The 26,656-nt window shown below is 40.6% G+C and overlaps 2 protein-coding genes across 51 annotated transcripts in view; one reads left to right on the forward strand and one right to left on the reverse strand.

Moving 5' to 3' along the window:
- The window catches only part of Sorbs1 (sorbin and SH3 domain containing 1), a 236,592-nt gene that overhangs the window by 47,150 nt on the left and 162,786 nt on the right, over window positions 1-26,656 (forward strand). The gene's annotated exons all lie outside the window — the stretch shown is intronic.
- LOC100716604 (cytoskeleton-associated protein 2-like) lies at window positions 11,534-13,871 on the reverse strand. The gene is given in 5 exon segments (XM_063245216.1): window positions 11,534-12,287; window positions 12,290-12,614; window positions 12,616-12,738; window positions 12,740-13,034; window positions 13,111-13,871. Coding segments are annotated over 5 exon segments (1,857 nt in total). The 3' UTR covers window positions 11,534-11,934.

The following is a 26,656-nucleotide window of genomic DNA, read 5'->3' on the forward strand; positions in this document are numbered from 1 at the left end:
AAACATTGCTTGGAAATTTATTGGTTTGCTTCTCTGGACTGAGCTATTTCCTGACTTTCTTGAGGAAATACTTGGGGACAGTTGAGCTGCCTCTTTTATGGTTCAGTCTTGCCTTGCCTCGCCTCGCCTCCTCTCCCCTCCCCTCCCCTGCCCTCCCCGCCCCTCCCCTCCCCTGCCCTCCCCTGCCCTCCCCTGCCCTCCCCTCCCCTCCCCTCTCCTCTCCTCTCCTCTCCTCTCCTCTCCTCTCTTCTCCTCTCCTCTTTTCTCATCTCCTCTCCTCTCTTCTGCTCTTTTCTCTTCTCTTTTCCTCTCTCTTTTTCTTTTCTTTTCATATGTCTTTACAAGAAAATGACTTGGGAGTGGTAGCCAGGAGGAATATAGCATTTTATTCCAGTGTGGGTTTCTGGAGTGTGAGCCTTGTTAAAGGAATGATAATCTTTTCTTGACATGGGCTGAGTTGTGCTGTCAATGCTGTGCCGTGTATGCTGATTTCAGTGGAACAACTTTCCTTAGAAGCGTATGGCTGCAACAGGACATTGAGCCTGAATGATAAGGCTGCACTGAGATTCTCTGCTGGATGAATTACCAGATCAGATTTTCATCCTCTAGTGGAAGGACTCATGTAGCAGACCTAGCATCATTTGGGTCTGTGCTGGTCAATATCATTTTTAATGAGATAGAGTGGAGACCTGGCAGGCAGCCGTGTGAGGTGTGTAGATCTCTCAGAGATGGGAAAACAGCAAATATTCAAAGAGTCATCAGGACTTAAAAAGCTCTTTTAAGATGTGTCTAGCATCTGTGTTACAAAAAAATTCACATATATAAGCTAGAGGTGACTTGATTTTAAAAGAAGCTGTTATGAATAAAAGACTCAGGTGTTTGGCAGCTTCTTCTCCAAAAAGGGATTTCAAAAGCAATAAGGAATAGGTGATTCTTCCTGTGGGTTCCATGATGCCTTGGGTGTGTCCTCTGGGGCTACTGTCTTCTGGGGATTGCTAGACTGGTAACCAAGAAGCAAAGTAAGTCAGTTTACTTGACTCACATGCTGGTGTTCTTTCTATTCCGTGGCTGCCTCTCTAGGGAGCCATCTTCTAACACAGAGCCTCATCCAGGTCTCCACTGGCTTCTCCAGGCAGGGATTAGAGCTCTCCTTTTTTTCTGAGTTTCCTGCTCAGGTCCTGGGTCCAAAGAATGCAGTTAGTTGCCTTTGATGATAAAAGCCAAGACCAAACAAAAATCAAGGGATCAAGATGGGCTTTAGACAATGATTAAATGAAATGCTGTTTATTGCAGTTTCACGCTTGAGGACAAGAAACACACAGTTCTATTCTGAAAATGGCAAAAGTAGTAGTATGAGCTTCATCCTATATTGTGTCAAGTTAGGATGTTGCGCCAAAAGTACCCGTATGAGGAGAGGAGAGTAAAACAGGAAACTGGAGTGGAGCTGGAAGGGAAGCTAGTGACAGATAGAGTGGGGAAGAATGAGAAAGAAGGGGGAGACTGGCACAAGGAGAGACAGACAAGGAACAGGAGAAGGCTCCTGAGCAGGGAGAGAGGTCAGAAAATAGCACAAGTGGGGGTGGCACTGTAAGCTCCTTCCTCCCATTGCTGCAGCGTACGTCCGAGAATCCTGAATAATCACATCGTCACTTTCCAAAATGGGTGTTTTGTTCTTATTTTATTAATGCAAAATACTTATGATACCTTTACATGCCTATCCTTGTAAAATGGCTACTTGACACTGATTAGTGATAAAAGAAGCAAAAGTTTACACGTTCTTAGACATTATCAATCGATTTCTCCATGTGTAAGATGAAGATTTGGTTCTCTTCCTCTTCCTTTCCCTCCTCTCCTTGGTTTTTGAAGGAAGAAAAATCTTTTTGCTTTTGTGAAAGCCATGGGTGTCTCTCACTGTCTGAGGGGCCCAGGGTTTCCTTATGTGGAAAGCCTTTGGCCTTTTGATATCTTTCTGGTATCTTTGATATCTTTCAGACTTTAAAGTCTGGTCCAAACTCGAAGTTACAGGTTTGAATTGGGGCATGTGTTGTTGCCAGATCCATATACAGAACAGAACCAGGGGCCTGTCAGAATCTATGCTGGATTTAGGGCAGCTCCTAGAGGTTTTTTTTTTTTTTTTGGACTAAAGTACATACATAAACTTATTTTATGATCCTTGACTTCATCATAAAAGTAGAGTGTATAGGAAATATACATCGCTATGCCCTGGTTACCTTTGGGTCCTAGAAGACACATTTATTGAGCTGAGCTCCAGGATACTCAAGACTTCTGTTTATCTTTGACTACCGATGTCCAGGATTTGTGGGCAGTAGGGAAGTGTCTGTCTGCTGAGGATCCATCTGGGCTTCAAATGAAGTCCTAAAAGTTGTGCCTTTTCCAGAAGGGCTGTCACAGTCCATTGTCAGGAGTGTGGCAAGCAGACTGTTATCCTCAAGTGTTAATGGTTTCACTTTGCAACCCCCCCACCATCATTTTCCAGAGGCCATCCAGGCTTACCCTGTTTCCTCCAGCTCCTGAGTGGTGACTCCCACCTCTTGCCCTTTGCCTCTCTATTTATGGCCTGAGAACCAGAGAGGCATTCCCTGAACTTATGTCAGTGATTTTGCCATCTTTCTCATTAAAGGAGAATGAGAGAGGGAAATGGGGCAATACCTTGTGGCTTTCACTGTAAGAAGCTTGAAGACTGTGAGCTTACAGTTGTAAAGACACTTGGAAGCTGCATCATTTGTGCAACTCTGCATGTGTACCCTGACAGTGAGGAGGTCATTGTTTTGAGAAGCTGCTTCATCTAGTCTTGGATGGTTCTTATTTGAAAGGTTTTTTCTGCTGAATTTATGTCCTGTGTAGGACTTTCATCCACAGAAGGAGGATGAGAACATCCTCAAGGGTGCAGCTGTTAACAAATTACTTTTCCTGTTGTTCTTGATGAAGTGATATAAAGCGAAGTAATAGATGTACTTTGATTAAAATAATAGGCACTGTGCTGTACAAATGCAACCAGTACTCACAGATGCTCATAAATCTGACTTAACTTTCATCAATATATACTGTTAGTCTGATTTGAACTTTTAGCAATGTGTATTCCATTAATCTGATTTGTGCTTTCAGCATTGTATACTCCATAATCTGGTTTAGATCTTTAGCATCATGTAGCCCGTTAACTGAGGACATTGCAGTAACCTATTTTAGGAAAAGGTTTCCTGGGACTTCCCGCAGGGTTGAAAAGTACCATATTTAGTCTTTGTTCCACAAAAGTGTCAAGGAGTTACATGTAAGAAAGTCTGGGCCGCCAATTGTTTGGACTTAGATGCCGTTTAACTTCTTGTGTCCCATTTTATTTTTCATGAATCTCTTGGAATGTGATTGTGTATGTGTTTAGTTTTAAAGTTTGTATTTATTTATTTGTATTAGTGAAATTTAGATGTACATAATGGACACATTTACCATAGGAAATTTGTATGGGTATGTGATATATCTCAATTCCTCTTTTTTTCACATTCCCTTCTCCTTCGACCCCTCTTCCCCTCCTTATTTACAAAAGCTTTGTGTCCATTTTATCCTTCTTTTCTCTTTTCTTTTCCCTTCCCTCTTTTCTCTCTCTAGTCCCCTTTCTACTTGAACCATTTCTTCCTATTTCACAATATCTATTACACATTTTGGCCCTTATTGACATGCTGTTTCTCACGCCAGAGAGACAATGTGATACTTACACATGTCTGATTTATTTCACTTAAAAGTATGGTCTCAAGGTGCATCAGTTTCCTAGAAATGTCTTGTTCATCCTTCTTTATGGTTGAGTAGTACTCCATTGTAGAAAAAACTACATCTTATTTATCCTTTCATCCATTGATGATCATTTGGGTGGTTTCCACGATTTAGCCGTTATAAACTGTGCTGCCATAAACATGGGTGTACATATACCACTGTGGCATGATAATTTTAATTCTTTCAGGAGGATACCAAGCAAGGGAATAGCTGAGTCAAACGGGACCTTTAGTCTAGATTTTTGAGGAATCTCCACACTGATTTCCACAGTGGTGGCACCTGTCTACACTACCACCAACAGTAAAGAATGATTCCTTTTACCCATAATCCTGCCAGCATTTGTTATTGATTGACCTCCTGATAATAACCGTACTTTCAACTGACTTAATCTTAGCATTGTTTTAATTTGCATCTCTCAAATGACCAGTGACATTTAACATTTTTTCATGTATTTATTTGCTGTTTGTACTTCTTCATCTGAGAAACTTGTATGCATTTCACACACCCACTTTTAGATTGGGTCTTTAAATTTGGGAGGTCTGATTTTTTTAGTTCTTTATAATTTTACAAGAAAAATATGAAGTGGTAATTGTATTATGATAGCTTTGTAATGAAATTCTGAAATTGAATGCTAAATTAGTTATACATATAATATCATATATTATATTATTTTTAGTAACTGAGATCTCCTAAGAGGTAGAGGAGGAGGTTGGATTTCATGCACAGAAATTTCTGGCTCTTTGGAATGAAGGGGTAGTGTAATGCTTAGGAGTGTGCTTTCAGGGTGGTGGTGGCCCCCTGCTGATGGCTCAGTGATGACCCCTCACTTGTGAGTGCCTCTCACCTGCCCCAAGTCCTTATTCACTGTGTCTAGTTATAGCCAGAGGATGGACCAGATACAGGAATAAATATGTATATGAGCCTGGAGTCTTGGTAAAAATGAACCCAACATGCAGCTATTACATGTTCTGCTATCTGCCTTACGGTGTCTTTTCTTATGCTTACCCTGAAGCACTTGGAGTGTCTCTGGAAAAATCCCTGGAGTAATATTTGTGGAAGTTGGTCAGAAAATTATTTTTCCCATTGCTCTGTCATGAGTGGTATTAGAAATGCTTTTATGAGGTAACCATAAAAGGAGCTGGTTTAAACTTTTGTTTTCTACGCACCAAGTATGTTGCCAGAGAGGTTCAGTTTTTTCTTTTCCTTTTCCTTATGATTTTGATTTATTTGAGTATGATAGGATGGTATCAGTGACATGAGGAATAATGGAAGTATCTTTTGAAATTCTGTCCTGGAATCCCACCAGGAACTGACCCAGATTCATGCCAAGGAACACATCATTGGTTTTGGTTTTAAATTTTTTTTTTCAAATGTGCTTGTTTGAAATGATAGACTTGTTGATATTCAAACACCATTGTTTTCGTAGGTGGGGTTCTTTTTTTATCCTCTAAGTTAAATTTCTTAGTTCAGGAGAGATATTGTGACCATCCTGTACTGTGAGAGTTTGAGGCCTTGGAGTGAGAAGCAAATACTTCACATGTGTGTCTGTTCGTGTGTGCTATGGGTGTGTGCATATGTTTGTGTCTGCACATATTTGCATTGGCTCCACTTTGCCACCCAGTTGTAAGTTTTTACTGAATCATGAGAAATAATTGCTGTCTTAGTGTGATTTTTTTTTTTTTTTTTTTTGTATTTTTCAGACAGGGTCTTGCTGTGCAGTTCTTGAGGTCACTTTGTAACCCTGGCTGGTCTTGAACTCCAGTGCTCCTCTTGACTCAGCCTCCGAGTGCTGGGATTACAGGAGTGAACCATCATGCCCAGCTATGTGATGTTGTCTTTAAACAAAAATGATTTGCAGAAAGAGAGAAAGAGAGAAAGAGAGAAAGAGAGAGAGAGAGAATATGCAATAATCACCATGTTAACATTGGTGAATGGATTAGTCAGTTTCTTCTGAGACCTTTGTTTTTGGAGTTTTCTTTAGTGAACATGTGTTACTTTTATATTAGAGAAAATTATTTGGAGAAGAAGCATGATTTCAAATTCATTCTCAGTCTGTCAAAGGGACAGTGAGGTACAGAATACAGGCTAGATAACAGATGGGAGCCTCGGGACATTCATATCCAGGGCTGCCATGGGAACTATGTCTCCACCTTGTTGCCATCAAAACCTCCCTCCTTTATTGTTATTTTTAGATTTATTTGTCTTTTAAATATCCCTTGTTTTGGAAGATTTTATCTAACCCATTACTGTTCCCTTAAGCCATAATAGATTCCCCATTGTGCTCAATCACAGACGACCCTAACCAGGTGAGAGGGTGACTGAGTGTGAGGTTTGAGATGGTCCTTCTCATAGGCTCTCATCTATGTCCTCCACCTTCATTGTTGCCTGCATGCAACTTTCTGGGTTGGGAGTGTAAGTTTAAAGTTCTACAATTAGAACTGTTTTGGATTCAGTGTTTCACATTAGCTCTGGTGCTGGTATGGTTTCCTACCAACTTACTTTGATTTTGTTTTTAATGTAGCAACATCTAAGCAGCCTAAGAGCCAGTAATGCAGTAAGTCTTTGTGATTATGCTAAGCTATGTCTGCCTCATCCTTCATCACCATCAGAGTCTGCATAATAGTAATAACAGTTGCCAGCGAGTACTTGCAATGTGACAGACATCGTGTTACAAGTCTACATAGATTATGTCATTTGGTTGTTTCAATTCTTCTGTGAAGCAAAGGCTCTTACTTAGCTCCCTCGCCCACTGTATTGACAAGGAAACTGAAGCTTTCAGATATTAAGTAATTTGTCTGAGATCTTGAGGTTAGAAAGTAGCAAAACCAGGATTTAAAATGTGTCCTTTCCTTTCCCTTTGTGTACTTTTTCTTTGATTCTTTTGCACCTCTATCAGCATTTTCCAGAACTGGGCATCAGCTTTTGAGTCATTGTCACATCCTCAACCCATCACCTTATTCCACATGTATAGTTAGTCATCTATGGCTGTGCAGCTCCATAGCAGGACAGGTGACCAGCACCTGAGATGGAGAACCCTCCTGGGACAGGTGGGGCCGGTTTGCTCCTGAGTGTGTGGGAACTGGAGTCGGATTTGTCTCTTCTTTCTCATTTTCTGCTCTCAAATTGGTGCCTTCAGTGGTCCAAAAAAGTATTTCCCAGCCATAGAAATGACCCCAATAATACATGAGGGCAGTTCATCAGAGTGGTTTTTCTTTTGCTCTGTAGGAGACAGAAAGAGAGAAGGAGAGAGAGAGACAGAGACAGAGAATGTGTGTGTGTGTGTGTGTGTGTGTGTGTATTTATGGGAGTGGGGCAGCAAGCTTCAAATCTGTGTTTTTGGGAGAACTAAGGAAGGTAAGGGAGGGTAATTGTCTTCTCACAGGATGGCTTTAATTCTCTTCCAGAGTAGGATGCAGAACAAGGATTTGTTATTTTTTTTTTTATTGGGCCATAGACTCCTCTAAGAATTTGATGTAACTTTGGAATCTTTCCCCAGAAAAATTATAGTGATGCTAATTAATAATTATATTAGAAGTATTATGCTAAATACATGTGCTCCCTGTTTTAATCTTCATAACCTAATGAGATACAGGTATTGTGCCTATTCAGCAGATGAGAAAACTGAGGTCTTGAGATGGTGAAAAACCTGATTGTGGATCCAGACATACAAAGTGCTGAGGTCTCTGCGTGTGATTTCAGTTATGATCTTTAGTTATTACTCTCTTCTGCTTGCTTCTTTTGAAGAAGAGGCTGGGTTGTTTTCAACTCATGTTTTCTGCATCCCCCCTACTGCCTCTCGTGTCCCTCAGTGGGTGATGATGAAGTAGTGAACTCATTTACATCCGTGCAGCCTTCTCTACAGGCCAAGAGCTTTCGTTCTAGAGGATTAGCCAGGATGAAAGACAGAAACCGGTATGTATAGCAAGAGAGTGACAGGGTCTGAATCCCTGTGGCCTTGACCAACCCCTTAGGAAGGTTGTGGATGAAGGCAAGGTAGCTCTTGGTCCCTCTTTTCAGCGCCCTTCCCCATCCTCTTGTCCAGTTTGGTGCATTTGTGTGGCAGATTCTTAGCGCCCATGCTTTGCAGTGATCTAATTGCTGTTTAATGTTAGGTGGGGTCAGACCGTTTGGGCTTCTCTCTTAATTCTGCCACTGCTGAGCTGTGTGACTGGAGTCAGCTGGACTCTGTGAGTCTGTCTACTTGTCTGCAAATGAGGGAGAATGAAGGACAGTTTTCATTAGGATGAGGCAGAATTCACTGTCCCTTCTGTGTCTTCAGTTTGACCTATAGACAAATGGCCTTCTTGAAGTGCATTCTACACACAATTCTTTTAAGATTAAAAGGCTCAAGCCAGAGATATAGCTCAGCAGCACAGTGCCTCTGTGGCAAGCGTGAGGTCATGTGTTTGAATCTTGGTATTGATGACAACAACAGCAACAGATTAAGGAGCCCAGAAACTCACCTGTGGTCAATGCCTGTGTGATAACTGCGGCTCAGAGTTATAGTGAATGTTTTCTTAGAGCTATCAGTGCAGTAGTAATTTAGATTTTGGAATAGTTTGTATTCTTTCTTCTTTAGTTTTTCTCCCTACTTGCCCACGATCCCCCAAGCAGACATATTTAAAAATCATACAATGGTGGCATTTCAGTGCTAGGAAAGAACTCACATCACCTAGAGCCAGCCCTCTAACTTGGCAAAATGGGAACAGGCTCAGAGGTATAGAAAACTGCACCAGCTGCCAGGTGAGCCATAGCTGGGCTGGAAAGTTGCTTAGTGTTCCCTCTGCTGTGCCCCTTTGCTGCTCTTTGTCTCTGTCTGAGCCTCCTTCCCAATCAGAGATGGCTCATAGTCACTTTTTCCCTTGTTCGGTTCTTATCCCCTCTACTTGCTTTCCTGAAAGAAGGGGCTGGGTCATTTTTCATCTTAGTTTCCTCTCCTAATACCCTTCAGTGAGTAATGAACAGAGGAACAAACCCATTTGTGTCAGGAGAGCCACCTCCAAAAGGCTTCATGGTGCTAAGCCACAGTTTCCAACACTCAGCTCACTGTTAACCTTTCAGAGCACCAGGGTAGGAAATAGTCCTCTCCATATACTTCTTCATTCCAAATAGGGTGCAGGCAGGTAGTGTGTTACGGGAGGCTTTGAGAAGCCAAGGTGCTATGGTTTATTAATGGCAATGCTGGGCTTCTCTCTTCAGCAGAGATCTAATCTAGATGTAAAGAGCACCTTTCTGAGGTTGGACACAGCTGGCCCGAATGTGACATTTAGCAGGACTAAGCACTGGCTCGCGATTCTCACCCTTACATGTGCCACCGTGAGTGTTCACGGACCTTTCCCTGCTGAGAAGAATTCCATTGTCTGTTACTCAGCTGTCCTGGTAACTCTGCCTTCTAAGGAGAATTTTCCCTTGGTTAGCTCTGTTTAGGGAGTCAGGCTAATGACTAGAGACTGAATTTGAAGGACTCGGGGGTAGGGATGGTCTCTCTCTCTCTCTTTGTGTGTGTGTGTATCTTCAGTAGCTGAACTTACATCTGAAAAGGCTTATGGCAGAGAAGAATAAATGGGCTAAAAAAAGGAAAGGGAAAAGTGTTTATGGGCTGGGGGTTGGGGTCATGTTTATGGGCTGAGGGCTTGGAGAAAGAGTTAATGAGTGTGGGCTACCAGATAGTAGAGGAGGAGGAAAGACTTTTAATGGTGCTTTCCTATGCATCAAGAGTTTAGCTCTTGACATACAGTAACAGATTCAGTAATACTTTGCAGTAATTTTTGTTAGGTTTGGGCTAGCTTTCTTGCTTTGGTGTCTGCCATGTGGAGACTTGCTACCTGGAGACCTGGGTGCGTTCTTGTTCTCCCACACATTCGGTCTGGTGGCAGCGGCTAATGTTGGGCAAGAGCGTGTGAGAAGCAGACCCTGGAATGCAAGTGATTTGGGGAGATGCTGCATGTGGGCATCCAGAGCTGATGTCCTAGAGTCAGCATGGAGATAACATCTCTGCCTCCTGAACAAACCCCAGGTTGCTTTCCTGACTTAAACATACAAAAATGTCAGAGTTCTTAGATTGGGCCATGGAGGGAATTTATTTTCACAAATAATTTGAATCAGTGTGGATTTAGTGGAGGAATGTGGAAATTCCTTCAGCTTGTATTTTTTCCCCATTATTAGAAAAGAAACTTGCTCTAAGAAGGAAGAAGAAATAGAGTTTCTAGACCACATGTCAATGACAGAAACAGTCTTGAGGAAGGATACTTTTATTTTTTTTCTCCAAGCAATTGCTCTTTTGTACTGGTTTTAAGTGGAGGTTGTTTAGCACACAGAGGGTTTTCTGGCCAAGGGAAAGAGCAGTGACTCTCTGGCTTAGATAAAGAATGTTTTCTTTTGCCTGCCTGCCTCCTGGGGCCCAGGTGACCTGTGCATGCTGCCTGTTCAAATTTGTGTTCCTGCAGTGACTCTTCAAGAGGTCAAAGGCCTAGAATAAACAGGTTGTAGGGTTTTGCAGGTCTATGCAGAGCTCCTTTCTGTTGAGTCATGGAAGAGCAAGACTAGCATTTCTGCAGAATGGCGGCATCTTGAAAGTTCAGGCAAGACTTGGTGCCGCTGGGTCCTAGGCAAAGACAGAAAGAGGATCTGCACTGGGGCTTCTTGTGTATTACTTAAAGTGCTAAGTAAGCAGCATTCTTTTTAGCCTGATTGCAGAGCCATTGGGCACTTTGAAAAATTTCCATCTATTCTTTTTGTTCCCCAAGTGCTAGGGATAGAAAACACAGGGCCTCACCCATGCTAGGCAAATAAATGCTCTACCACTGAGCCGTATCCTCAGGCTTTGCGTTCATAGTTTTTGACTACCTTACAAGGAGAAGAAGTGTCAGCTGGCTTTTAATGTCTGAAAAATGTCCTAGGCAGGTAGTCATTCCTACCCAGGTTTAAAAGATTCCAAGAAATTATCCTTCTGTTGGAGGAAGACCTGTAATCAATCCTATCTCCTCCATGGCCCATACATCTCTTGTTCAGGCTGGCCTGACCTGGCTGGAGAAACCTGAGGCAATCTTGATGATGCTGGTCAGAAGTCTTTAGCTGCGCTAGTCTTTGTATTTTTTTTTTTCATTATAAAGGTATTTTTATTGGATACATATTAGGTAGCATATTAAGACCAACCAAGTCCCACTCTTAGAACATAAGACAATAAATAAAAATACAAATGGAATGAACATAAAACTAAGTATTTACATTCATATTTCACATATAGTTATTAAACTAATCTTTTAGTCTTTACTTCTTTGAAACTGTAGTTGATACACCATGTAAGTATTAGTTCAAACCTTATAAAATAATTTTCCTGGTGCTATATATTTGTGGGAAGAAGAAAATTTCAATATATGTCTAGGTGGACATGATTTAACAGTGACATTTTTATATTATAAAGACTATTGCTTACAGTGCTAAACTACAGTGACATTAAATATATAGATCCTACCCAAACTCTTATTAGTTTATAAACTATCAAATGAAGATACAAAATTGAATTTTAACACTGTCAATCAAGCTGCAAAAAAACAAAAGGAAAAAACTCAGATTAAAGTTTTGAGTATCCACTAACTTTGGCATCATTTTTTTCTTACACTTCAAGAAGTATCTCAGAGCCCAACAGTCTGACTAACATGAGTATGGGGAAAAAGCAAGCTAAACCTAGTAAAATACTTAAGGGAGGAGCTCTACACAGCACAATTTTTTACTTTCTTTTGTTTGATGCTAGGCATTGAATGCAGGATTTCAGGTATACTAAGCATGCACTCTTTTTGAGCTTTATTCCCTGTCCCAAGTTCTAGTTTTTTTGTTTTGTTTTGTTCTGTTTTTGATACAGGGTCTCACTAAGTAGTTTTGGTTAGCCTTGAACTCTTGATCTTCCTGCCTCACCTGTATGAGTGTTAGGATTACAGGCATGCTCCATCATGCCTAGCTCTCAGTCCTCTATTTTGACTTTCACATTAATCAAGGCAAAAAAGGAATTGTTGGAATTCTGTTTAAAAGCAGGGAAGTATACCAAAATTTTTTGAAACATGTCCATGTAATATAAGTTTTACCTAAGTTCAAGTGAACTGTGAACCTCACAAACACCCCAGGAATAGTAAGAACCTTCCTGTCTCTGGAACTTCATTTCTCCTCTGAAGTATCAGTCTCAGAGTACATAGGGCACAGAGCTACGTTTGGGCGACATACAAAAGCATCAGTTCCACCTCCTAACTCTGACAACTGTTCCAGTGAAGACACACAAGGGTAATGGTCTTTTAACATGTCTGGCAATTTAGAAGTCTTCTCTTGAAGGCGTCGAGAACGTCTCACTGGTGTTAGAAACTTTAGCTCTTTAAGTGCAGGATTTGTTTCATCAAATTGCATCTTCTTTTTTATGCTCTGCAAGTATGGTGTAGTAGATGTGTTATATTTAATTAAGCAACCTGATCTATTTTCTGCATCAGGGGTTTTAAAATTGTCACTTGGATTTTTGTGTCATCTTGCTGTTGTTCACAACCTTCAAACACCACATTTCTACTATGTTTATTCTCCATTTCTTGTTTTCCTGGCTCTAGATTAACACCTGTATCCTCAGTGTTGACTTCCTGGATTTGTTCCTTGGTTTTACAAGCATCTTCAATATTTTTTTCACAGTTACTTTTTTCTTGGTTCTTCATTGTTATAATATCCACAATTGTCTGTCGCATCTCTTCAATTGGCTGAGCTCCTGCAAGAACGGCCTTCTCATAGATTGAGATAATGTTTTCAACAGGACTTGTGATTGATTCAATACGTATAAGACATATCCAATATTTAACAAGATTTTTTAGCATCTGGAATATTTTTAATCACGTCATTCAGTGTGGTCATTATTTCTTCTTTGGGGTATCCCTCATGAATGAGGTTCAGGCATTCAGAAAATATCTTGTTCACTTTGTCAGTAAATTAATCTTTGCTCATCCTCTTCTGCCATAGTAGTCCAGAATGATCCAGCGGGGTTTGCATTTTGTCCCTCAGGCTCGGGCTGGGCAGAGACTGGGTTCGGAGGCCTCTTCAGCACTCTTCCTTTGCCAGCTCTGCACTCATTCAGATGAGCTTTTCTTTCTTCTGCAGTTTCTTTGAGCTGAGCTGATCCATCCACAGTGGCTTTTGCTAACGTATGTCTTCGGTGGTCAACAGTTTTTGACTTTTCTGTCAGTTTGATATTAGTAAATGAAATAGGCCTGGCTATATTTTCAGATGTGTTTTGGGATAATGTCTTACTTCTTTTTTACGTCCTGAGAAGAGGTTTTGACCACAGGTAGAACTGTTTTTGATTGTAAGGCCTTATTTTTTGTGCCCTGAGAAGAACTGGATTTGACACTACCTAGAACTGTTTCTGATTGTAATTGTTCTTTTTCAGTGGGATTCTTTGGGACTGTAACATTGGCAGAGGTTCTGCTAATGTCTTGTTTGGGCTTGTGCTGGGTGTTACTGTGGTGATTTCTATTGGGAGGCCGTACAAGCTGTGTGTTCTGAGATGTAAGGTTCTCAAGTGTGGTGGCGGCAGTCATATTTGAGGCTTTATAACTTTTTGTTGCATTGCTTGTCTTTACAGAGTTAGGCTTTGTGCCTTTAGAAACAGAAGCACAAAGTTTCTTTGTTGTTGCAGAACTCTCGTCTTTGACTTGTAGAGGTTTTGTGAATGAATTAACCTTAGACTAAATGATTTGGCCATGATAATATCCTAGCACAGGTTTCTTGAACACGCTAGCATTTTGCTTTGGTTTTTCTGCAATCATTTGCTTTTTTTTATGATTTTTTTTAAGATGAAATGCCTGGCTTAGTGTCATAGTTTGATTTTGAGAATCATTGTTAACTGGTAACAACTGTAAAGTTTGATCATCAGCCTCAAGATTATGTGTTTCAATTGCTGGAGAATTGGTTAATTCATTAGAAGCTTTTAAGGGAATATAATTCTTTTCCATTGTTGTATTAATGTTTTCTGTATGTCTTCTGATATTTTCTTTATCAGCCATTTTTGTTTTAAGTTTCAGAGGTTCTGTCCTTTCTTGGACCTGGTGCTCAGATGTCATCATTCTATTGCACTAGTCTTTGTAATAGTGGCTTCCAGAAAACAGCCATTGCGTTGCTCCAAGACAATGGCAAGTAATGCCAATGCCTAGATTCACACCCAAGGGCCAGTGTCAGATTCTGGGGTGTGGGGGGAGTAGTTAGGTTGCTCAGGTGATTCCTGTGTCCCCTGCAGATGAAGAACCACTGGGCCATTCACTGCCACTGTGCAGAGCTATGGGGGAGGTGCTAATAAATTTGATGTGAAGAAGTCCTGGTTTTAAGTATTTTGTCCTTAAGAAAGTTAGGAAGGGAGAGGGGTAGACATGCACAGATATTGAGTACCAGCTATGAGAAAATGCATGGTAGGTGCTTCCAGCTACATTTTTTTTTTTATTTGCTCTGGCCTGTAGTCCAGAGTGCAGGGTGTTTTCATTCTCAAGCAGTGGGGAGAAAAATGAACATCAGAGAGGTCAGTGACTTGCTTAGCATGACAGAGCAGCTGGAGATGAGCTTGGCCGACATCCTTGCATTCTCCATTAGGACTGTAACCACCACACTAAAATGATGAGTGTCTTGAGAGCCTGCTGTTCTTCAGAAATATGATACAATGTATATATTTTAATTTAATATGCAATTTAAGATTTTCTAGTAAGCATGTTTAAAGAGTATAAGGAAACAGGTAAAATTAATTTCAACCATGTTTTCAGTAACCTAATTGTAAAAATTATTTTACTATAGAATATAAAAATCTTAGTGAGACAGCTTATGTTTTTTAATACAAATTCTTCAAAATCCAACATGTACAGTTATTCATCTGGCAGATCTCAAGTCACACTAGGTATGTTACATGGCTCCATGGCCATGTAAGCTGGGGTCCACCCTAAAGAACTATGCTGTTCTGACATGTCTTGGCTTGAGAGGTGTGTCTTACCTGACTGCCCAGGTAGTGAGGGCTCACAGGTTTTCAGATCATGAGTGAAAATGCCTCAGGATGGATCAGTGTCAGGTAGTCTACATGGGAGTCATCTACAGACAAGGATGTTAAAGTTCTTCTATCAGGTTAGAGTCCCAGGTGATCCTTTTGTATAGCCCCAGTGGAAACAGCTGCACTACAGACATTCTCTGCACAGTTTACTTGGACTCTCTGTGCCTGTGCCTCACCCCCTTTCAGAGACTGGTGAATTCTGAGCACTTGGGCTTGGGGATGGTGGGTGATGGTGGTGTGGTAGAAAAGGTAGTGGAATGCATGCCGCAAGGGTCATTTCCTTCCCTTGCTAAATGGAGCTGTAGTTTTTTTGGAGAAAAGAAATCCTGCTTATTCATCTGGATGTGATCATGGGTCAGGGGTGGAACTTTCCATTTTGGTGGCTAAGAAAATGATCCTATCTTGGGAAGGGCAAGATCAGGAAATAAAATATTTTGGGCAGAATAGGATACTGTGTACTCAAGTTGTGTCCCCGTGCCTCAGTGGTTTGGTTTTAAATTTGTTTGCAGACTTACAGCAAGAGTTTGGTTCTAAGGAATTATAGCCTAGGGGTTTCAAGCCTCACATGTCTCAGAGGTCAGATAGGCAGCATGAAAGAAAGGGCAAAGACTTTGATCAGTCCAGCAGTATGTTCTTTTTCACAAAGAATGTTGCACTCTCCCTTCTTTGTGGATATTTAAGGTACTTTTGGTCCTTTTTCCTGTTGTAGCTAGAGAAATATTTCTCTTCTCTAAAAGAAGAACCAGTACATATAACCATAATAAATGGCAGATGACGCCAGGCCTTGCTGGCGCTGGGGAGATGAATCTGAGCAGTATGATAATTGTCTAGAGGGAGTAGCCTCTCCCCAGCTCTGTCCAGTTATTATTCTGGAGGCCCAGTGTTGCTATTTCTAAGAAGCCGTCTTTTAAAATTATAACATCTTTGATTTGGTAATAAAAAATCCTTAGAAATAATTAGAAATTCACAGGGCACTGCAAAAAAGAGAAAGAACAGGAAAGAAAAAAAAAAATACAAGTACGGAGCGGTCTTGTGTGCCCTTTGCCTTGCTCCCCAGGGATAGTTCTTTAGTGACTGTAGTACAGCACCAAAGCCAGGTGATTTCCAGGTATAGTGGCACATGCCAAATCCCAGCAACTCAGGATGCTGTGGCAGGAGGGTTAGAAATTCGAGTCCAACCTGTGCAATTTAGAGTTTAGTGAGATCTTGTCTCAAAATAAAAAGGACAGGGGATGTGGTGCAAAGGCTCTGGTTCAGTCCCCAGTATCTTAACAAGTAAACAAATAAACACAAACAACCAAAACAAAACCATAACTCAAAACTTGACATTACTGCAATGTACATTCCTTTCTCAGATTTTACATGTAATTATTTATGTATGTGGGTACATGTGTATCGCTGTGCAATTTTAGCACATATACATTTGTGTAATCTCTACAATGATCAAGAAAATATTTGGCTTTTAAATCATTTGGGCAAATATGTTGAATCTTTTTTAAAGTCTAAAGGACATGCTTTTGGATGGGTACAGCCTAATAATCTTCTAGTTTTCAACCTCTAATCTTTTTTATTTGGACAAAACTCACATAATGCAAAATTCACTGTTTTTCTATTTTCAAGTATGCAATCCTGTATTTTCTAGTGTGTTCACAAATTTGTGTAAGCATTACCACTACCTAATTCCAGAACATTTTTATCCCTCTAGAAAGAATACCCATATCTATTATCATTCATTCCCCTAGCCTTTCTCCCCTTATTCTCCAGAAGTCACTAATCTGCCATCTCTCTCTGCATGTTTGTCTGTTCTGGACATTTCATATAAATAGGATATACCCTTTTGTGACTGACTAGCCCTTTCATCCTACAGGGGAAGAGACTTGGGCCAGAGAAGGAAAGTGACAAGCTTGTGGTTACACAGCTAAGGTTGAGTCTGCACTTGAACTGGAACTAATATTCTTTGTGCCTCAGGTCTCTGCTTGTCACTATTCAGCTCTCCAGTCTAATGGTGATGATGATGATGATGTTAAACTGCTCCCAGCTATTCTTTTTATTTGGCTTTTAACATGATTAGCAACAGAGTTTTAAAAAAAATTTTTTTTGTTAGTTTTTTGAGACAGAGTTTCACTATACAGATCAGGCTGGTCCTGAACTCACTACAAACTACCTATCTCATCATCCTTGTCACTTTCTGAAGCAGTTATAGAAGTCCTCTTTTGTGAGCATTTTTATGAAATGTGATAAAAAAGTTCAATACTATTGTCATGTGCCATCCGGTGGAAAGGCAGGCTCCTAAAGACATTGTAATGTGTCCTCATCCACTTATTCACTGCCTCTGGCACCGTGATACTTCTCACTTTTCTGCAAAGTCAAATAACGAAAGATAAAAATTTTTAATCAGTTTAGGATATTGAGGTAGCCATAACAGTGCAACTGGACACTCATGCAGCAGGACTTCCAGATGATAGAATAAGCATGTTCAAAGAAAGGGGAAGTGTTATGAAGGAGATTAATGGCAGTATATTTTTCATTGTGATAATTTCTAAAAACATCTAAATACTCCCCATATTTTTAAGTCATACCTTATCCAGTAGTAGAAGCAGCAGGTAGCAACAGAGTTGAGAAGAATCAAAGCAAGAGACACAGGAGACCCATCTCAGTGCCTATGAAGAGACCATGGTACAGAGGGTCTCTGGAGAGCTTTGAGCCCTGTCCCTCTGCCTGCTTCCACCTGTTTTGTCCACCCCTACCACCATTTTGCAACTCATCATCTATTCATGAAGTACTTGCTGTGAGTCAGAAACTGTTATGGTGCTGGGTTACAGCAATAAACAGGTCAAACAATGTTCCTGTTCCTCGGGAGGGGAATATGGGTACGTATGATAATAATGGATTATAATAAATCCTAGCAGGAAAGTGGCTTTTGCTGGTGGGCATGAGGTTGGGTAGTCAGGACTGGCCTCAGCCAAGAGATGATGTTTTGTTGGAGCTTTCAGGATTGAGACTACCCCAGCATAGATAGGTAAGAGATAGGCAAAGAACCTTTTCTGTAGGAAGGACAAACAGTAAATGTAAAGTTTTAGGGGGAACAAGTCTCTGACTGTCTGCAGGATAAGTTTTAGGGGGAACAAGTCTCTGACTGTCTGCAGGATATGTCCTGAACTCTGCAGGAACATGTTCTTAGGGGCCCTGAATCAGATAGAATAGGTATCTGCAGACCTGGCCCTTCACTGCCTTAGGATAGGAGAGTGAAGAGGAAAGCACTGACTTGGGGAGGAAGAATGCATATCCTACTGCAAGGACAAGTATGAAGTCACTGTGACTCATTTAAAGTAGGCGTGCTTTTACTTTTTTAAAGGGAGCTAAAGTCATTTTGGGATTTTCAACTAATTTTGTTGTACTTTATGAGCTTTATGTCATTCAGAGAACTTGGAAACATTCACTGTCCCTCCTAATGAATCTATAGAGTAGGTGGGAAAACTTTAAAAAGCTCCCAAAGATCCACTTTCCACTGCCTGTGAGTGTGCTATGAGGAGGGCTGGGCACTGAGACTAGAGGCCACAGGTATCTGGGAAGTGGGAGCCACTCCAGCATGCAGCATTGTGTAAGCTTCAGTCGGGTTGAAGTCCTGTGGATGTTGGCTGTGGTTACAGCCCCAGCGACTTTGTTCTGGGAAAAAAGGAAGTTCTTTTCAGTGTCATTTTGCTTACTTTTTTTTTTTTAATTTAAAGAGAAAGAAACAAAAAAAATGGAGAAAAAAAGGATAGAAATAATACAGAATTACAGAAAAATAAACAGTAAGAAATCACTAGTTGATAAGTTCCATATTGTCATCTTAGAAATAGTTGTTCAGGTTACAAAATTAAAGTATGTAAAGTGACATTCAATAGTGACACTGCCAACAGTTCTGCTCAATGATCCAACAAAAACTTAGTAATATGGTTATCAGTCCTACACACTTGTTTTTTATCTTAAAAAGGATAAGATTACACATATCAAAACAGAACAAAACAGTTCAAAAAGAAATAATTTAAAGAAATACAGATTTCAAAGCAAGTCCACTGGAGATCTTCACTGTCTATCTTGTTTCTAGTTTTCTTCCAAATAGTTGTCCCCATTTTTACACACATTGAATACATACTGCATATTATAGAACTAATCAAATCATTACAGGATGATGAAGGCTTTTTAGGTCTTCAAGATCTGACATTGGAGAAGACAATCATGACTACCATAGTGTCTCTCATTCTCTTTGTAGTAGCTGTCCTTATCTTTATATATGCTGAAATTGAACTTAAGAGATTAGATTAATATCACTCTGAACAGTGAATAATAGTATTGCTAGATTTTATATCATAATGCTACAGAATTAGCATTGGGATTCTTAGTGTCTCCTTTTCTGCAGAGTATCTGTTCATTACATCTTGCATAATATAATCTGTTCTCATAAATAGTTTAAACAATTCTTCCCATGTGTGAATTTCTACATGTATATCTATCCTCTCGGTATTATAGGGAAAAACAAATCATAACAAGACAGCAAAACAAATTACTAGAAAAACATGCAATGAAAAAGACACATAAGACCACAATATTAGGTGATCTACTGTAGTTACTATGCTCTCTTGTTATTTTCAATAGACTTGTCCATGTCATCAGGCTTAATATAGTTAAGCATAGTATTACATAGCTATTTTTATAAAAACACAACTTTGAAAGCATAGTAGGACTTGAGAGCTGTTAATAATCAAAACCAGTATGGATATCTTTTACATCTTGTCATCTTAAGAGTAGTTGCCTCTACTTTTAGACTTGATACTATCAAGCATACCAAATTCGAATAAAATCAGCCAAGGCAAAACTGTGGTCTAACAAATCAGATTCAAATAAGATCAGTCATAATAAGGCAATGTAAGTAATACAGGGTTTCAGGTTAAGTTAATAGGAAATTAAGGATAGTTACCATGGTATAACCTGCTATTTTGGGGTTAGATGTCTGTACCCTCAAATCTGATATGAGTGGACAGACCGGAACAAAATAAATTGAAACTAAACAGAGTGATAAGACTACTGTGACTTTTAAATCCTGATACACTATTAACAATAACCTCTGCCTCTTTTTTTAATTTTAGTGTATCAAGGCTATCTATATTAAAGATTATAGCTTACCGTCTCTGCCTCATGTCTGCTACTCCACTTTACTGCTATAATTTGTCCACCTTACTCCCTCATTCCACTGTCTGCCCATTCATTGAGGCCTCTCTGCCACTGTTGCTGGAATCCTGGTATCCCTTCCTCTCTCTCTCTGGAATGCCCTTCAGCACTCTCTGTAGGGTTGGGTTGGTGGCCACGAACTCCCACAGTTCCTCCTTGTCTTGGAAACACCTTATTTCTCCATTAATTTTGAGAGAGAGTTTTTCTGGGTACATCAGTCTTGGTTGCAAATTATTTTCCTTCAGGGCTTGGATAATTTCTCCCCAGGCTCTTCTCAGTTTGAGATTTTGTGTTGATAGGTCTGTTGTTATTTTGATAATTTTCCCATTGTAGGTAATCTGCTTCTTTTCCCTGGCTGCTTTTAGTATTCTGTTCTTTTGGTGGATTTCTGGAATCTTGATTATTATATGTCTGGGTATAGATCTGTTTTGGTTGTAGGTGGCTGGAGTTCTGTATGCCTCATTTATCTGGATATTATTTCTTTTTCCTATGCTTGGGAAGTTTTCCTTTAAATCATCTGTGAATATTCTTTGTATTTCATTTTTGGTTACTCCTGCTTCCTCGCTCACATGCTTTATTCTTAAGTTATATATCCTTTTGTTGTCTTCTAGCCTTTGAATTGTTTCTTTCTGGTTCCTCATTATTTTTAAGAGGTCTTTTCTTTCATGATCATATATCATAAATCTCTCTTCAAGTTTCAAAAGCCTAACTTTAGTTTCTGTCAAGGCATTTTGTCAGTTTTCAATGGAGTTTTTAGTTTCCTGGTAGTCTCTTTGGATCTGTTTCATGTATTCTAGGTTATGTTTAAATTCTTCATCAGAAGTTTCTCTTTCTTTTCTGATTTCTTCCGTTCTTCCATCTGTGTTTTCTTGGGAGGGGCTTATCATTTCTTTAATTAATCTCTTATATCTTGCCTCATTTGAATCAGAAGTACAGTTTTAAATTCATCTATGAAGCCATGAAGGTATTTCTTTATGTCCGCTGATGCTGTGTCTAGTATTGGATGGTGACTGTGCTGGTTCTCTTCTGTATTTACTTCTCCTGGGCTTATTTTCCCAGGTTTGGCAGCTGGAGATTTTTTTTTTTTATTTCTATCTCTTGTCATGTTTCTGGTTTCTTTCAGACTGGTGTGTCCTGGGGGTCTCTGGTCCTCTCCATATTGCTTATGGTCTTTCCGAAGTGTGCTGACTTGAATGTTTGCTGCCCTCCCCAATTTGCTGTTATTTGAGGTACATGCAGGGATGCAGGGGTGGTACAGGCTAGCCTCCAGCCTCTGAGCCAGTCAATCCACAAGTTAGGCTGTACCTTGTGGATGTCCCAGAGTAGTGACAATTTTGTATCTGCTTATTAGGTCCCAACCAGAGGCATGGTTCAGCCCCGGCAGATCCTGCCAGTTCTCTCTGTGCCAGGAGCAGCTGATGTCACTGTGGTGCAGGGCTCTGCCCAAATCCAAGCTGTCCTCTACCAGGCCTCTCTACGCCAAGGGCAACTATTGATCTTCTCCAATTCCAATATGTCCTCCAGCCAGCAAAAGCAGCCACAGGACCCAGTCCCTAGTACTCACCGGGACTCAATGCAGATCTTCCTCTTGGGTTCACTGTACACTGTGCTGCGTGTCTTCATTGCATTCCCAGCACAGCGTGGATCGGTCAGAAAACCTCGGTGCCCGGCTTTAGAGCCCAGGAGCTTCTCTCAGTCTCCTCCAGCATGGCCAGGTGGCTCTGGCTGCTTCGAGGGGGCCCAGGTCTCAATTTCCAGCAGTCGCCAAGAGCCAATACAGCTTTTCCCCTTGGAGCCACTGCTCACTGTGCTGTGTCCTCCTGTTAAAGGCCTGGGATTCACTGACTACCGTTATCGGTAGCTGTGGTCTCAGCGTGACTTTGGATCCTCCAGGCGCGCCTAGTACAGTGCTGAACAGGGCTCAGTTAGCACATCAGGCTTCAGCTCTCCACCTGTGCTTTTCCTTCCTCTTCCTAGTCTTATTTTTCCCTTCAGTTACCGCCTTGGTTAATAAGAATCGTTATCCATTCACCTGGCCCTCTCCATGTTGTCATATTCTAGCATCTGATCTGATTTCTCCACAGAGACTCTGCACCCAGCCCCCTAGCAAGCTGCCATTTTCTGTTCTCTAGCCATTTTGCATATTACAAAGTCATCTTAAATAAAATAACTAACCACATGACTTAAAAAAATGAAATAGATCATTACTCTGATTTGTTTTCTTCCCAAGTTGGTCACCCACAAGGCCAGTTGGGGATTTGCCCTCTGGACTGTTTGTTAGGGAGAAAATTAAATTTAACGAAGAGAAGAGTGAGTCTGGAGTGAGCTCTGGAGGCAACTTGGTCCTTGGGTTTAGGACAAAGGAGAGGGCTGGGGATATTGCCTGCTTGGCAAGCTCAAGGTCCTGGGTTCAATTCCTGGTACTGAAAAAAAAAATAACAGAGTGACGAGCCAATTTGGGCTAAGTGGCGTGAAATTTGGTATATTTTGGAGGAAAACTGAAGAGTTCTAAGGTATTAAATTGGGGTATAGTGAACCTCCATCAAACAAAGACTCATTAAAAGTTAAAAATTACAACAAAAAGGCGAAGCAAAGTGACGTGAATTCTTGTCTACCTATAGGTAAGTGGAAAAACAAGATAAAAATATAAGTGATATGCTATGAAGGAGAGATGCATAGTGCTGTGAGAATACTTAATGTGGGAGCCCTGTTGGTCCAGAACAGGCTGGTGTTTGGGAAGAATGAGAATGGATAAACTGACTTTTGCAAAGCCAATATTGGTCTGTATTTTGGGGATGAGATAGAGAAAAGCATGTAGATGCAGGAGCCATTTGGGTTCCAGGTCTCTTTCAGAATCTCTAGCAAGTCTTGTGATGTTTTTTGGATCGTGAAGCTGAGGAATATGTTGTCTTATAGGACATGATATAATATGACCACAGAAAAAATGAATGAATCCTTTAAAACTGAGGGCCACCAGGACAGGGCAAATCCTAAGTTGACGTTTTCCTAGATTTCCTCTCCCATCCATGTTCTCAATTTGCATTATGGCTCAAGTGAAGATACCAAGGTTGAAGGGAGCTCCTGAATCCTTCCTCATTTTGTTGAATTATGAATTGCTGCAGACCTTGCAACCAGGAAGGCTGACCTTAGCCAGTTGTGGGTTTCTCTGGTGTTGACTCTCTAAAGGTCTCCTGGTGGCACATGGTGGAATCAGGGAAGAGATTTGTCTAGGCGGATCCATTCAGGGAAGCAGCGTACTCTGATCAGTCGTCTTTGTGGTACATGGCATTTACTTTGTTATTCTTGCTGTGGGGTTGCTCAGGGTGTTACATGACCACAAGATGGAAATCTGGAAAGAGAAATGCTCATCTGGCTTGGCTGATTTCCACATATTGCATCGATCTGCAGTGTCTTGCCCTTGATGGGCAGGAAGTACCTGATCAGAATACTGTGCCTTGGAGCTGTTCCTCGAAGGCCATCTTAGTGAGTGGATATCCCCAGGTCTTGTGTTTGGCTAGAGGCAGCCTGCATTGGTGTATGAAGTTGCTGCTCTATTGCTGAGATTGGATGGCCCCCACCATGTATCTAGAGGCACTGCTGTTGGGAAAGATGAGGATCCCTTTTACTTCTCTGGTTACCATTCTAGCTGTTGGTATTCTGTTTTTATTTATTTAAAACAAAAAGGAGTTAAATGATAGATGTCATTATGCAATACAGAGTGGGCAATTATACTAAGAATGTGTAACTCCCCTGAAACCTGGATCCTTGTATCATTCCTAGAGGATGCCTAATTAATGGCTTTGAAGAGATTTTTCTGGAGATTCTCAGGCCTCTGAGTGAAATATAGCTTCTAAAACTGGGCATTGTTATCACCTATGGGAAACTTTTAAGCTATGCCAGGGCTTGCAAACCAAATATTCTGCTTTAATGGGCTTGGGACCTAGGGAATTTGTTTTCACTCCAGTTTTCCAGGTGATTATAATTTTCAGCCATATTTGGGAAACTGCCCACCGTTTACTCATAAAGGGAAGTCTTTACACAATTTTGGTGGGCTCTGCCACATCATTTGCTCATACTGACCTTGACATCTGAACTTTCACTATGGCTATGTATTTGGCCTTTGCTCCTCTTTTGTTGTTGTTGTGTACTGGGAATTGAACTGAGGACCTCACACTTGCCAGTTGGCACTGTACCACTGAGCTAAGTCCCTGGCCCCTTTATTTCTCTTTAAGCCCTCTTCCCTCTGCATCATTGAGCAATGACTCATCTCTTTATTATATATGAAGAAATTTCCACTTAGGATTTTGATGGACAGATATTCTGGAGCATTTTCTCATGAACATTCTGCTTGCGGCTTGAATGTGTAGTACAGTAGTTCCGGCTGCAGAAATTCAGGCCCTGGGGTAGGAATACATAGGACAGTTTTCAAATGGCATGAGATGAAATCATTGTTGTCTTCACAGAGACACTGTGGAAGGCTCAGGGTTTTATCACCATGTTTCTTGGTGTCTATGGACTCTGGGATGACATGGGTTGTCCTTGGTATTGTAGATATGGGCTTTGAGCAAGATACACTTCCAAGAGTGGGCATGCAGCATCATACATCAAGTCCCAGTGGATCTTGGGTCATGTGGAGCAAGGCAAGGGGTTTTAAAACCCACAAGCTAAAGGCTGGGTATAGTGGCCTGTAATCTCATTATTCAAGAGATTGAGGCAGGAGGATTGCTGTGAGTTCAAAGCCAACCTGGGTCACATGGTGAGCTCATGGCCAGACTGAACTGGCCTAGTGAGGCCTTGTGTCAAAATATAAAACACAATAACAACCATAACGACACGACCCAGAAGGTAATAAGAGATCTGGACAAGACCACATTGGTGGGCTGTTCATACCTCCTTGTTTTACCCTATTTTGTTCCAGAGCTTAAGGTCCCTATTTTCCCTCAACCATCTCTTCTATTTCTGGCCAATTCTTGTAGAAGTTTTAGGTTTTCTTCAGGCCTTTGTTTATGCTAGGAAATGTCTCTTTGCCTCTGCTGCATTAAGTGTTTCTGCTCAGTGCCCCTGTAACAAACATGTGTACCCAAATCTTTGCACTCGCTCATTGTTTCACAGCTTGTTTGGAATGTCCAGATGCGTCTTTTATTCATGAAGAGTAATTTAAGGTTTTCATAACTTTTGTATCTCCATCACCTCACTTGCTGTCTGGTATATAACAGAGTCAGTCCATTTAATATTTATTGAGTGAATGTGCCAATTAATTCATTGAAGCATGATATAAATAACTCCTACCATCTTAAAATTGAACATTGCTCATTTATTATAGGGCTGATACCTTAAGCATAAGTTTATTTACAGTTCTTTATTAAGGAAGGTTTTTTCCCCTAACATAATAGTGTTCCAGACAGTTCGGTATATTAAACTTAGCACTTTTGAAGTGCATAATGGCATTTGTAATTTTTAAAAATTTTGTACTGAAAGCAGTGAAATTATTATTATTGTTTTTTAGCAGTGAAATTATTGAAAAATGTCATAGTAGGAAATAAACCCTGAGGAAATCTGCTATAACTACTTCTTACATTCTTTGATAACATAGAAAAGGAACAAACTTTATAATAGAAAGTAAGTAGGATGACTCAACTCTGTATCCTTAACTTTAATACTTTAATAGGTAAGTATTAATTTTAGACACACATTTGTATGTATTTACTATATTTGTTTTTTGCTTCATAGTATAAGACTATGATTCCATAGATAATGAAAGAGGCTTGCATTGGCAGTCAAGAGACCTCGGTTCTATAATGAGCTCAGCTTTTAACTAAGGGAGTGGGCAGGTCAGTTTTCTGTCTGTATCTAACTTGTGGGCAATTGGAGTGTTACACATACATCTCCAGGGATCACGAGTGTTTACAGAGTGAAGCTACTAACTTAAGAGGCTCTGTGTGCTCTACCATTTTTTCTCCTTAGAGCTTTGCTCTTTTTTTAAAAATTTTTCCACTTTTGTTAGAGTCATAGAGGAAGATATTTCAATAGTACAGAAACAATAATACAAGGACAATGGTAAATGACAGCCACAGTTCTTTGTGTTGAGGAAACAATAGGATGTGTTGGGATGATGGTATTTTAGAACAGCAGAGCCTGCCTATGGAGAGCAGCTGCTGCTTAGCACCAGATCATCTTTATCGGTGTCATTGATACAGGTCGCCTTGATAGAGCTGTGTGTGTGTGTGTGTGTGTGTGTGTGTGTGTGTGTATGTGTGAATGTGTTAATAAAATCTAGAAATGTAGATTTTTATGTGACTTTTAGTATGATTTTTAAATTTGGGTTTTTAAACTTGGGCTCGGATTTTTTGGTTATACTACCGCAGATGAAACGTGATACCCCTAGAGGCTGGAGGTGACCCGCTGTGCTTTTAGTTTGTGATCCTGATAAAGATGATGCTTGAAGCTCCTTTCTACCCAAGAGCCTATAACTCTAACAGGGACCACTTCAATGGGTGAACTGAAGATTGCTGTTCTACTGTGAGAAATGAGAGCGGGAAAAGGGGTTGGTTGGACTGGATGAGGAGAAGGGGGCTTTGAGCCTCAGTGTGTAGCTGGCAGTTGGTTTGGATG

The sequence above is a fragment of the Cavia porcellus genome, unplaced genomic scaffold (assembly GCF_034190915.1).
Source record: "Cavia porcellus strain 051 isolate PalLab524CR breed Dunkin Hartley unplaced genomic scaffold, mCavPor4.1 scaffold_2, whole genome shotgun sequence".
NCBI lineage: Eukaryota > Metazoa > Chordata > Mammalia > Rodentia > Caviidae > Cavia > Cavia porcellus.